A 14,693-nucleotide genomic window follows, 5' to 3' on the forward strand; every position below is an offset into this window, starting at 1 on the left:
GTCTATTTCCAAATGTTGGTGCTGATACTTACCCACATTTGGCAGGGGACATAGGACCCTCTTTGTACGACAATGCAAAGAATATTCTTGAGACCATTCACAAAGAGAAGTTTGGCTATATCCAAGCCACAATAGTTTGCAGACAGGACCTTAAAGATTTCATATACAACCATTTTGACAAAGCTTTTTACACTGGATTTTGATACAAGCATGTATATTTGGAAGAACTTAAATATGAATTAGCAAATTCAGATAAGAAAACTAGCAGAAATACTCCAAACAAACAAAATATACAATGTAAAGAAAATATCACAATTTTTACTTACTTTCTTTGTTTTGTCCATTGCCTTCAGTATGGTTATGTTTAAGTCTTCCAAGACAGATAGAACATTTTCATATTCTCCTAAGTGCTTTGAAAAATAATCTGAAGGAAGACAAAATCCCAAATCACCTACAAATGGCCTGAAAAAACAGTATTTCATTGAATATCAGCTTTATCAAGTCTGAATTCAGTTATGGCATTATTAAATACAAAATGGAAGGGAATTACAATGAAAATAATAATTTTCTTTTTAAATTTTATACTGTTTCCTCTGCAAAATCATTTCTGGTGTACTTAAAATACCTAAATCAGTATTTAAAAACATTTTCTTTCAATAAATGAGTTATCAAATTTGCAAAAAAATGTAAATATCAAATTGACAGCTGAAACAAACAATTTCAAAATATCTACATATTCTTTGTAAACCGAATTTTCAGTCTAATCATCTACAGTTACTAGCAGGAAATTAAGTTTTCATATGCATGTGGTGAATTAGATTATATTGATACAAAAATGAATAATTCTGGTAAAGTCCTTAGACCAGATAATATCAAGTGGGGACTATTGTGAGGCAAGGTTGGTTGAGAACAATTGTTTCTCTGAGAAATGAAGAGACCATGAGTTGGCCAGATAAGCTCCTAGTCCCAGGTGCTGTGTTATTTTCAACAAATATGAGGCATGCAAAATGCATTTAAATTAAAATCATGTAGATAACAAGTTGCAGGATATCCTTGTGTAACTTCTCAAAGCAAAGGGGTTTTTAACAGAAAGAGCTGATGTAAAATCAGAGGGTTTACAGCAAAAAGAGGAAGCAAACCTGGGAAATCATGACCAGAGTTCCCATTTAGTTGATGTCGTGAAATACAATAGAGAGAAACACAGGAAGGAAAATGTGTGAAAAATAAATAAATAAAATTATGTTAAAGCTTAGAGACTGTGTTAGATAAGGCATTTAGACATCAGATCACCTGGAAGAGCACGAAAATCAACACCTAAATGGCAGACAGGAGGAAGGAGATTAGATTTTGAAATAATAAATAGCAACTCTTTGGGGCTTTTAAGAGATCAGCATGAGCTTCTCAGGGGAATCATGAAAACATAAGATTCCAGGAACACTGTGACATGACCTGGTATTGCTGAGAGGTTGAATGAAATTATTTAGGATGAAAACATATTATGAATTACTGCCCTGGATGTTTTTTAGCTTCATTTCTGAGATGAACTGATGCAATTCAGAGCTTCATAATCACAAGCTTAAACATGTATTGTATAAACTCAGTACCAGAATCATGGATGCGAAACATCCTAGTGGCACCATTTGAAGCAGCCTGTATTTAATGAAAACAGACAGTAAACAGAGTCAGTACTGGACTGACACCCCCTCAGCCAGCAAGCCTATATGCCTCCAGTGCAACCTCAACTGCAGTAAATCCCCTGGCGAAGAAAACCACCTCTCTTCCTCAGCCAGGTTTACTTTGGCCAGATGCTCGACCAGCAGAAGGCATCACAGCCCAGTTCACTTCGGATCAGCCTCTTTTTATACATTTATAAGCCACAGGGTGAGGTGTCTTAGTGGGTTCTTGGCCATGTCACCCTGTGGGTGAGTAAACAAGCTGGTATTCCACTTGACAGTACATTCAGCTTTTAAAGGACTTCAACATTGTTGACCATTGGAAAACTTATCAGGCTGCCATCTTTCCCTCAGAAATTGGCTGGTGTTGACAAGTATGATTTTTTTTTTCCTTGACATTTTGTGGGAGAACCTGCAAAAACATTTGTAAATGGTTTTATGCTGCAAGAAGCACTCCTAAATCAGGTGCTGTAAGATAAGCTGGAGTGCAAACAGGGTGTTGGGAAAATGACTCACAGCTCAGAATGAGGTACAGAAAGGGGTAATTGGGCCAAAATCTAGGCTTTGCAGGAGTTTTATTGTGACAAAGGATCATAGAACTTCTCACACTTGCTGTTCTTCCTGGCTCAAGTAGAAGGAAAGTAATGAATTTTCTTTTAGTGGGGTATATGACAAGAATTAAACTGAGAAAGTAACTAGAAAAAATATCTCACACTAAAGTGAAATAAAGTACAAGTCTTTCATCTATCTATCTATCTATCTATCTATCTATCTATCTATCTATCTATCTATCTTTATGTCAGAACAGATCTTGAATCTCAGAGAGTGTGAAATACTGATCAGGAAAAATATTTTCAAAATAAATTCTGCACATAGGGGATGACAGAGTCTGTAAAGATTATAACTCATACGCATTTTTCCCAGGAGTTCTCTGACTGGAAATTATTTTCTGTTTGAGCTACAAAGATTAAACAAGAAAAAAAAAAAAAAAAAAAATCACATGGCATGTTTATTTTCACAGGGTTGCTGCAGGCATAGATTATGTTCTTGCCCAAAAAAGAACTTACCACAGAGCTCTTCTGTGTCAAGATTGCTGCAAAGATAAGAATATAAAAGGTTAGTGAGGTTAGTGATGTTTTTTTTGTTGTACTGGTAAATAGTGCAACTCAAATATTAGCCTGACCGGGATATGAAGCCCTCCTGCTTGGGCTGCAGCAGGAGATGCAAGTGCCTGGCCTTGCTCTGCTGCCTTAGGGCAGAGGGCTGCAGCCTTTCTCAAGCTGGCTGCAGGTGCAGCCTCCATTCCTGAGCACATTCCTACTGGCACCTTCCTACTCTGAAGTTCAGCCTTTGTGCATCAGGATGCAGTCACTGCTCCTCAGGCCTTACACATTTGGTTCTGGCAGGAATCCATCTAAAGATCACAAAAGTTTGGTTTGGGGTTTTTTTCTCCAGCTTTCTGCCCGTACTCCTGTGGCTGTCATGCTGGATGGCAAGGCTCAGAGAGCTTGGGCTTCCATGCTAAAGAAGAAAAAACCCAGTAACTTTCTCCTGTTTGCAATCCTTGCTGTGCAATAGTGTTCTATGGGAGAGACAGTAGAGAAGGCAGATAAAAGCCAGACATAGCCCATGAGGACACATAAATCCTAAGACTTTCTGGCCGTGCAAGACCATTTCACCACAACTAACTTTGGCAAAATTAATGATGAAAAGTATAGTTGTACTGCCATATTCCCATGCCAACGTTATATAAGTGCATAAATGCAGGGAAGTGTTCTATTTGATTCAAATCTGTTTGCTTGAAGCAGATTTCATCTTCATCAACTTTAGTGATATTTTCTCTCATAAGCAAGGCCTTAATAGTTAAATGAAAAAACCATTTGACCTACAGCTCATTACTGAAACTTAGTATATTGACTTTCTTCCAAGGAGGAAAAGAAACAGATTATTAAAGAAACTTAAAAGCATTAATGTCCTCTTTGAATCATTCTGAAGGGTGAATACTGAATGGCTGATTGCACTTAGTATTTTTTCACTTATCTTTTTACTGGAATTTTTAAATTGACCTTTTAATAAAATGATGACAAAGTATTATCTTAAAATCACTTTCTCCACTGCTGCCTTCCATACATCTGGCCTTCATTTCACAAGGGAGAGAAACTGATAGAAATTGCAGGATCCTGGATTATCACAATCTTCCATACTCAGGGCTATAAAAACTTCTGATCACTTTAAATTGATACTGTAAATAAGATTTTCACACAACATTTGTTAATTGAAAGTGATTCTTGTCTGCATTTGAACAGGCCAAGTTAGATGGCTGCAAATGAGACTTACACCTGATTTCTTCAATGATCTTGGTAGCAGCTATAAAGGAATTCACAGTCTCTAAGAACAGGTGCCAAAGCTGTGAAACTCAACTCTTAGGTAAACAAACTATGTCATAGGGACAGTGTCTGCAATTCCTTAAGGCTGTTTACCACAAATCACTACAGTATCTATGGCCAAATGTGTCCGGCCAACACTTCTGCAGTTCAGCAATCAATTTTGGAACAGTCCAGATGGTAATCTCTTAAATGCAAACTCAAACCCTGAAAGCTGGAAAATTGCCCCAGTCAAAGAGCCTTGACAGGATATGATGTGGATAAATGACAGGAGTTTGCTGTTAAAATGCCTGCTCTTTTTTTCACCATCCCTGCATTTTCTGCTCCTTCATATCATCTGCCCTTATGACTTAATGTAAAAGACACTTCTGCATTTCTTAGTGCACAGCTTGATAGCTGTGTTTAAAACTGCCTTCTGCATTGTTAGCCAGTCAAATTCATGCTCTCTTTTAAAATTTTATATTCAAATCTATTCTGATCTGTCTTGTTTTGCAACATTCTCAGCACCATGTTAGTGACATAGGGAGTGGTTCAGAGGCTTTCAGCATCCCTGTTTCCAACAGGCTGTCTGTACTATTGACAGGAGTGGCACAGCTGCAAATGGACTACCAGTGAAAACGGAAAAATATTCAGATGCTGAATTCATTTTCAGTTAGAATTGGACACCTGAATAGCCAGAAAATATTATCCAAAACATTTTGTGCTGCCTGCAAAAAAACACAGAAAAGACATGAAGAACATGGATTTTTGTCTAGCATACTCTGTATTTCCTTCTGTTATAAATACCCTTGAAGGCTTCATTGTTTGTGGCATCCTGTTTGAAGGAGATGCTGTTCTAGGCAGGGAAGCTATAATTTTGTGTCAGTGATTATTTCAATCTCAAAAAATAATGACATGCTGCTTCAAAAACAGTTGTGAACAAACATAGGAATTCTTTTGCTGCACATAAACATTTTTGAGCTCCCTGCAAGATGCTTACAGAAATAATTAAAGAAGCTTAGCAAGTGTTTTAATAGTACAGGAGCGAGGTGCACACCAGAGGGCTATTTCTGTAGCTCAGTATTCTGATGTACAGCAGGCACCTGTTCCTCATTTCAGTGGGTACATATGCCAAGGATGTTTCTGTTTAGACCTATAATCTGGCAATGTTGAACATGTTATTAACAATATTTGCTGGATGACTCACATCCAGGCACCAGCCCTCCACTCATGATAAGCAACCAAAGCACAGGGTGAGGTAAATGCATTCACATCATGTCAGAATGATAATTCTCAGTTTACTCTCTGACTAGCAGATGCAGTCCTTTACCTGTCCATGTCTAAAATGTTCTCTAGCTAAAAAACATGAGCTATTTTTAAAGGACTGAGAAGTTCTGATCACTGAAAAGTTGATCATGTCTATTGATCAGTGACTGAAAAATAAGCAAATTCATTTGAATGAACGGTGGGAAAAGTGCATATTCGTGGTACCTCTGGAAGTGGTCCAAAATGTGGAATTGCAAAGCAGTTGTGCTCTTGTTCTGCCCACTACAGTTAGCTGTGGACTGGGGGCATCCAGGGAAGAGAGAACGTTAAAGCTATTCCACTCATCCACTGCTGTGGGTCCATGGATCCATCCACTGACCTGACACACACTGTTCTATGCTACAAAAGGCACCTCTAGGCAGAGGATCCAGCAGAAGATGTACATATTTTCCCTGGATCACAAGAAGAGGCAATATCTTACAGAGCATGGAGTCTGAAATATAAACCAGTTACTTTGTTGAAGAATCCAATACTATTGAAAGACTTTATGAACTAACTTAATTTAGGAAAATCATTGCCATGAATTACAGCTGGAGGAGGATAACACTTTCTTCTTCAGCTCTCTTTTCATTCTCAGGTACCAGATCGATTTATTTCAAAAGCTTGAACTTTTCAGTCCCATTTGTGTGTCTTTTTGCTAAATTTGGGCTTAGGGAAGAAAGTTTGAAGCATGTGTCACCTATTGTTAAGTAGAAGCATGTAATTTGTGAGTAAAAGGAATTAAGAGTTACTTAAACTATGCAAGGGTAGCTGAATAGGCATCCACGGACAATCTCAGCCAAAAAGCTGGAAGGTCTTTGCAACAAGAAAGCCTGTGTACCATCTTACTTTAAGTCAGCAAAATGAAGTAACTGCTCCAATACTACTGAGAGTGTTTTGTAAAAGAATCCTATGTGTGCACTTCCATTTTAAGGATTTTCTGCCTCACAGCTCTTTTGCAAGAGCAAACAACACCTTTAGTTCAGGTTTGTTCATGGCTTTTTACCAGTGGAGGCAAAACTGCTTCCAGTAGGATGCAGTGCTGCAAGCTCAGGCCTCTGGTCACAGAAAAGGGAGAGGAGGGAGAGGGGGCAGAAGTGGGACAAAACTTCTGTCCCTGGAGAGACAAACTTCCTGCTGCCCTGAGGACACAGCTGCCCTTCAACCCCAGATCCATCTGGACTGTGCACCCTCTGGGCTCCCAAAGGCAGCAGCCAGCTTGGCTCTCTGGGCTCTGACAGCGGAGTCACAGATCTTTTGCTGTCTCACATTTTGCTTCACTAAATAATTGCCTGGTTTGCTTAGCTCCAGGCTAAATGATAACTACAGAATCATCATTTACTGCTCTTCCTGTGGCAGGACTGAAGGAGAGAATAAAGGGTGTTTTTTTCCTGACTAAGAACTCATCTGAAAAAACAACCCTCTAGTCCTTTGCCTTCAGCAGTGATTCACAGGCATGCGATGACTACAGAGCTGATAAACTCACCTTAATCATCCCAGCTATAACAACCTTTGTGTTGCTAAAAGAGGCTTAATGCTATCAAAACTTGTGGTGTATGCCAGAATTTGTAGAGCACTGTACAAGGGCTGCAGAGCCATGATTTTTTTGCAGAGTCTGAATGACGCAAAGCTAAATGAGAAAATGAGATGCAGCATCACCGTGGCTCTTTTGCCACAGAGATCAAATTTCAGAGCTTTCACCCCACAGGAGTGGATAATGTTGCAATTTCTGGTTTTGTCACAAAATTATTTTTTAAAAAAACAAACCCCTGAGATTAAATTATTTATTCTTAGACAAAATAAAATGTTTACTTTGTTTTCTTACACTCTTTGGAAATGAACAGGAGCAGGCAATTTCAAAATGTAAGGTCAGAAGGTAAGCTTTGCTGAACAGGCATCTTCTTTTGGAAAGGAAGGTGTATGCCCAGTGTAAGCAAGGTCAGGTGATCTGGAAAAATACAGAGATGCAGCTTGCCAGTGTAGGATGAAAATTCATACAGCCAAAGATCAACTGGAGTTGAAGCTGTCCAGCAATGTGTAAGAAAATAAAAAGTTATTTTAAATATATTAATGGCAAAGGGCAGCATAGAATTAACATCAGCTTGTTACAGGATGAGGATGGGCACCTCACAAACAGGGATATGGACAAGGCAGAGGTGTTTAATGCATTCTTTGCCTCTGTCTTCAATACAGATGATGGACCAAGGGGTCTCACTGCCCAGAGCTGGAGGACCATGGCTGCGAGAATGTCTGATTCCCAGCAGACCCTGAAATTGTGTGGGATCTGCTGCTTCAGCTGGACCCCTACAAATCTATAGGGCCTGGTTGGACTCATCTAAGAATCCTCAGAACTATCTGATGTCATTGTAAAACCTCTTTTGGTGATTTTTGAGTGGTATTAAAACTCTTGTGGTTCTCTGGCAAAGCCAGATTACGGAAGGGACCAGGTCTTCAAACTATACCTACCATTAAGCAATGAGCTTACTGCAGGGAAGCCAATGTTATCTACTGCAGAACTGAAATGAGGTCCTTTAAATCAGCTCCATTTAGTTAAAGGCAACTGAAAACAGGCATTACCGTTTGATTTTTTCACTGAGAGAGATTGCCATTTGTTTCTGCAGAAAGCTGAATTTCCCATTAAAAATAACCACTCATATGGAAAATTTCCAAGCAAAATTCTATTTGCAGCTTGTCCGTCTGACCAGAGGATCTGTTAGCATCAGGATTTTGTCAATCCTGAAATTGTGAAATACTAAAATATATAATCAGCTCACTCTGACCCGTATCTTGTCTTTGTCTATGTGCTTCATTTCCAAACTGATTTCTATAACTATGGTCTTGAGAGATCTGTGTTAAAGCCAACAGATGCAATTACATATCTTAAATATTAGCAAACACACCTTTCTGATGCCAATGCTGCAATGTGTGCCTGAAATTCTAATTTAATCTAAAAGAACCATTTTTTAAAAAATGGTCAAACCCAATATATTATTTTCCTCTTGCAAATTTGGATTCAAAATTCCTTAAAAAAAATAAAAACCTGCACTTCACCTAATTAAAGATCCTGTCTGTATGTCATATTGTTCTTAATATTTTTTTTTATTTTCCTTGTTTTACTTAGAAGTTAATTATTTTTTTCTGTGTACTTGTATTGAACTGTGAAAGATCAGCAATAGCATGAGACTGAAATATGCCTTCCAACTAAAACAAAAGGAAAAGCAGAGATAATTAGTACACTTAGAGAGTATCCTTCAACTACTGAGGACTTGTCATTATTAAGTTTACAAGCAGAACCTTGAAGGAAGCATTCTATATAAGCATGCCTTTTATTTTAGTTTCAGTGTACAGTTTAGTTTCATTGCTAACCAGCCTCTTACTCTCAACATGCAATTGTCACCTTTTGGAGTTTGCTGCTAGGGCAGATGATCTCAGCATTTCTCTACTGACCCAAGGGAGGAACTGGGCCTCTGCTAATGAAGACCTGGGCAGGTGGAAGGCAGGTTTATTCACTTTGGGGATGAATCCTAAATGTAGATGTGCGATGTGATACGTGCACCGGCTGTCCAACCTCCCCTGCCAGGCGAAGGAGCCCCAGCATATAGAGTGGAGTTGAGAGGGTTTACTAGACTAGCTGGGAGGAGACTAGAAGTAATTTGATATAAAAAAGTAATTTGATATAAAGAAGTAATTTGATATAAAAAAGGCATCTAGTGTTGCTTCAAATGCTCTAGCATTTCTCCCACCACCCATGTCCCAACTACTTCTGTGGTATCCTTTCCACCTTGGGCTGATCTTCAAGTGTGAGCATCTAAAATGCCAAATGACTGGGCAACTGAGCTGAAGCCCATGTGAACAGTATCATACCATAGGTGCCAGTGACACCCCTGCCCAGGAGGAAGCCTTAGACACCCTGCTGACACACAGACATGCAAGGGTGGATGTGTCTCCATAGTGCCACGTCTCATCCCTACATCTGCTGTGCATGCAGCATGACACGCTCCCCAAATGCCCAGCAAAACCTCAGTGTGCTGCAGGTGGCCAAGGCTCTCAGATTCTCACCAAACTCATCTCTGGCTCATGCAGATTTTAACTCATGCCATACACAAAAGTTTAATGGGGTCTCCCTACCTTTGGGAGGTTGCCCATGCCCCAGGCCCTCAACAGTTCTAGCTTCTCTCCTACCTTGTAACGAGGGTCCTGACTAAGGACTTTTACCAACGAGTAAAGACAGAAAAATAAGTCTGATTCCCCACAGACTCATATGAGTCAGTAATCAGTGAAACATTTATTGCACTATCTCTCCAGCAGTGCTGCAGACTAAATTCCCTTGAGACCTCCTATATATCTCCTAGTTTGTAACTTTGCCAAATATTCTCATTATCTTCTGACACCTTTTCCCAGAGGATGCTATTATGCTAAAACAATTTCCATGGAAGTCATGAGTGGGGGGTGGGAAGGGTAAAGGATAAAAGGGAGGTTACATTTGCAATGACTTTTTTGAAGACTCATTCACTAAACCATTAACCATGTGAAGGATTCTTGCTCTGCTGAAACACAAGCTTGTCAGAGTTGACATTAAAATTGAGTAGGAGATAATTTACCAAAGAAATTCCTTGTAACAGCCTTCCCCCCTTACACCACTAATTTCAAACTTTTCCTGTATATTTCTCTCTATGTATAAAAAGACCTGTGCTTCTGATACCTTTCTCTACTTCCAGTACAATTATTCATGCAATGACACATAAACAAAACAGCTGTATTTCTGCAGAGCTTCCTCAGCAGTGGTTCCACACTATTTTACATGAAGGATGTTTTGCATTCAGTTAATAACCAGAATGCTCTGAGACAGCAGAGTATGTGGGTCTTCAGCTCCAAAATTATTACAATCTGCAGACCATGTTCTCCATGACCTTCCTTGTCAGCACAAAGGAAGTCTTCTGGTGTCTTCGCAGGACTTGCACTTGCGTCAACATCCTTCCTATTTCTGCCATCAGCCCTGAAGGGCCCCACTGAGCACTGTGGAGCTTGGAGCTCAGACTGGGAGAGAAGAGAGAGGTGAGGAACCACACTGGGTTTCCTTCACCCTCGCAAACCTCCTAAAAGGTTAACCACATTTCAGATAGACTACACTGAGATTTTTTGAAGTGTTAGGACAAGGACTGAGCAGGTCCAAACTGACATTACAGATGTATAACACAGATGTCATGTTAAATATATGTCAAATCAAGACACAAAGATAAGCTCTTCCCCTTGCCCTTCTCTGCTCACAGGCATGTACTCATGTTGGTCTAACTCATACTCTGGGGACCTGGCTTCTACTCAAGAAACTGTGGGGATCTACCTTGGCCTCTTGATAACTTAGAAACAAGCTAAGACGTTGCCCAGATGCTTAGAGTGTGTTTATATTGGGGCTACCTGCAAAACACTTAAACCATTATGAAAAAGGGGAGGAGAATCACTGTACCAACTCCAGGTAAGCTTCAGCTTAAGTCACTGCTCTTGATTTCTTGCCTATATTTGTTTGTTTGGGGCTTTTTAAAGGGTCTTTAAATACAAGACACTACTTTTGAGTAGAAGAGAATGCACGCTAGGAAACAAGAATCTGGAGATGTGGCTGTAACAGTCTAGACCTGATTCCTTCTGCATCAATGCAAAGCCTTTCCTTCCACTGGTAGAGCGAGTGCATCTGACCCTCTGTAACTGCTTCTTTATACCGTTTAATGGTGTGTGATTGCCCAAAGGTTTCATGAGATCCTGGAAAGCACAAATAGAAGTGACTCTTAGTGTCAGTCAAATGCCTACTTAGCTTTCAACTTCACTCTGAAGTAATGACAATACTGGAAACTGCACTTAGGAAGGATGGTTAACAGCTACACCACTAAAGCAGTCACCTTCTACTAATTACATGTCAGGAATGCTCATTGTATGGCCTAATCAAAGCTTACCTTCAAGAAAGGCAAAATATCGCAGCAGTACTAAAGAGGTGGAAAAATAAATTCCTTTTTTCATGGATACATTACTTCACTACTTCACTTTGCATGGATACACTACCTAATTTTGTTGTCTTATTCATTTGTTTCTGGCTGTATCCAAAGGAAAAAGGAAGGAAAATTTAAAAATTTAGGCAGCCAATTTGCACACTGTGTCTTTAGTGATATTTATTTAATATTTCAAATGTTATAAAAAGGTAAGTTAATTTTTTTAAAAAAACAGAAAGAAAAAATACTACACATGTAAGTACATTCATACACTGCAAAATGTATGTCCAAGTTACCTATTGAGGAAATACTCTTAGCTAATGAAAATTTTCTGTAAAAGCAATGATCTGTCCCGAATGATTAACCTGTACTTTAGGGTCTAGAAAAATTGTACATTTAAATTCATCCTGTCATAATTACCTCGTATTCAACCTATGTCTTGGAAATTTATGTGGCAGTAAGTAATTCTTACTGAACTCTTTTTCCGGCTTATTATGCACTAATTGACTCTTCTTTTACTTTGTAAGAAGAGAACACCTGATTGCTTCAAATACCAAGGTGCAGACAACCTAGTCTGTCAGGCAGACACAACCTGAATTACTGGGAAGTTGAACTCCCTGTTATTTGCCCTGCTATCACATTGGAAATGGTAATTACTCATTTCAGCACTCTTCCACAGCCTATCTGCTTTGTGACAAGCATGTTACATTAGCTTGAATTGGTCTTTTTAAAAGTTAATAATCTTAATCTCACTTCAACAAGATTGACATTAGGGCCTGTGTAGTAGTGGGGTTTAATACTTGCTTAATTTAGTTCCCTTGGAAGTGTTAAGCAAGTTAAGTCTTTCATGCTTTGAATACCTTATTGAAAAATTGCTGTAGCATAGCTGAGAAGGAAATTCAAATTGCCTGAGTTTGTGGTCCATGGCTATCACCCCAAGGCCACATCTCCTTTTTCATCTTTGGGTTTTAAAGCACAAAGACTTGTGCACACACACAGACAGTGAGGTTTTGAATGCTGGCAGAGCTAAAGGATTTAACACAGGCAGAAACAACCCAAAGTCTGCTCTTGTGACAAGCTGGTTACGAACTCTTGAGATACTCCAAGAAATGACTAAGGGATCATGACATGCTTCCCTAGACATCTGTCCTAGTGTAAATCATTGCATAATCTCAATGCTTACAAAATATTTTTAGGATAGGGAGCTGCAGTCTGCAATTTGTAAAGTGAAGGGAAGCAGAGAAGATAAAAGATATTCCCAGAGTTTGACAGTGTCTGCATTTTAATTGGATGAGAGAGACAAAATAATCTGTGCAAATCTCCCACTAGCTACAAAATTGAGCAGAATTCTTTGCCCTCCCCTACTGAAAACCAGCCATAAACTACTTCTGAGTCACATCATTTCCATTTCATTCCTTTGGATAATTTGGAAGTGAAAAATCTAAAAATAGATGGTTTGGGGATTGTTTGATATGTACATGATTCTCCTAATGCTTACATTAGAACACTTCCCAAGGTTCAATGAACATTTTTGCTACTTTTCTTAGCTAGCTCATTAATTTAAGACATTTTACATAAACTGCACATTTTAGGAAATGCCAGTGAGTAATGCTTTTGCCTCATTATATCTTGTCTGCTTCAAGTGTTTTTGTTTTTGTTGTTGTGGTGGAATTTTGTTTGTTTGGGTTTTTTTTTGTTGTTGTTTTTTGTGGGTTTTGTTGTTGTTGTGGGTTTTTTGTTTGTTTGTTTGTTTGTTTTGAAAGCTACATTAACAAGGAAATTATATTATACTGGCCAAGCTGTCTCTCTTTGTTATAGCTATCTGATATTTGGCCTGTGACATCTTGCTGACAGGTTTCTCAAAAGCTTACAAAGGGGTAAGGGAAAGCCTTTAAAATGTATTTGCCTCTGTTAAATGTCAAACCTGGTAGAATACTTTTCAGCTGTAAAATCAACCTAAAGCCTTTTATCAGTTAAAGAGTGTATGAAAAAACACTCCAAAAGCTTCTTGTTGCTGTCTTAAATCCAAGTTTCAAATATGTTTTCTTACCCATAGCTAGGTTCTCCTCCTGTAACAAATGTTAATGTATCAATACAAAGCACCCTTTCTTCTGGTTCAAAAAGGTAATTTAATAGCTGGTCTTAATCTTCCACCTGCTTCATTCCCTGAAATACACGAAAAATGAACCCTCCATTATCTATGACTTTTGTGCCCAGATTTTTGTCAGGCTTTTTCTGGACAGTGAGAATGATCTCTCTCTCAGATGGCTCCTATGATAGTTTAATTACCTATTTTCAGTTAATAGCAGCAGCATTCAACAATTGCACTGATTCTTCAAGTGTGCCTGTCTACCAGGAGGAAAAACATAATGTTATCCTCATTTCTCTACACATTTTTCAAATTTATATAACCTCTGTAAAAAAGAAAATGGTATAATAATAATAATAATAATAATAATAATAACAACAATAACAATAATAATAATAATAATTAATACTACTACTACTAATAATAATAATAATAATGCATTTAAAAAACTTTACCAATAAAAAGGAAGGGAAAATAGATGTAAAACATCCGTATTTTTTTCTAAGAAATCTTGTTTAGTACCAAGAAATTGCGTCTTTATCAGGATGCTTGCAGACAAATGGAATTATGGTAAAATAAAACCACTTATAGACTCATTCGTACAGCTTTGGGCTTCCTCATATGTACCACATATCTCTATAAGTGGTTTTATTTTACCATAATTCCATTTGTCTGCAAGCATCCTGATAAAGACACAATTTCTTGGTACTAAACGAGATTTCTAAGAAAGAAATATGGATGTTTTACATCTAGAATGAGTCTGGCTCTGAAATGAGTTTTTGACTCTGGGTCATTCATACCATTCATTGACCTTCTTGGCCATAAGGGCACATTGTTACCACATGTTCAACTTGGTGTTCACCCAATATCCTTTTCTGCCAAGCTGCTTTCCAGCTAAGTGGGCCCCAGCATTTATTGGTACATGGAACCACAGAATCGTAGAATTGTTTCAGTTAAAAAAGACCTCTAAAACCATTGGGTCCAACTGTGAACCCAGCACTTCCAAATCCCCCAAATACCTCCAGGGTGGTGACTCCCCCTCCCTGTCTCCATCACCCCATCCCTTACTCACCTTATGAAGCTTGTATTGTTTTTTATTCCCCACAAGTCCAACAGATTGAGTACCATTTCTTCTGCTTACTTCAGGACATTATTTTGGCGAAAACTCTAAAATCTTTTGAATTTTACTGCTGAACTACATTTAATTTGATTCCATTTCCCATAAAAACTGGGGCTTGTTCCTCCTCAGAAGCAGGACTTTGCACTTCTCCTTGATGACCTTCCT

At 38.6% G+C, this 14,693-nt stretch overlaps 1 protein-coding gene across 1 annotated transcript in view; it reads right to left on the bottom strand.

Annotated features, from left to right (window-relative positions):
- Positions 1 to 14,693, bottom strand: part of NECAB1 (N-terminal EF-hand calcium binding protein 1) — a 57,379-nt gene that overhangs the window by 28,639 nt on the left and 14,047 nt on the right. The window contains exons 4-5 of the mRNA XM_040072681.2: positions 2,741 to 2,766; positions 327 to 424 (exon numbers count right to left, since the gene is read on the bottom strand). Of these exons, the coding sequence (XP_039928615.1) occupies positions 327 to 424; positions 2,741 to 2,766 (124 nt within the window). The remainder of the gene's footprint in view (positions 1 to 326; positions 425 to 2,740; positions 2,767 to 14,693) is intronic.

Source organism: Hirundo rustica, chromosome 1 (genome assembly GCF_015227805.2).
Source record: "Hirundo rustica isolate bHirRus1 chromosome 1, bHirRus1.pri.v3, whole genome shotgun sequence".
NCBI lineage: Eukaryota > Metazoa > Chordata > Aves > Passeriformes > Hirundinidae > Hirundo > Hirundo rustica.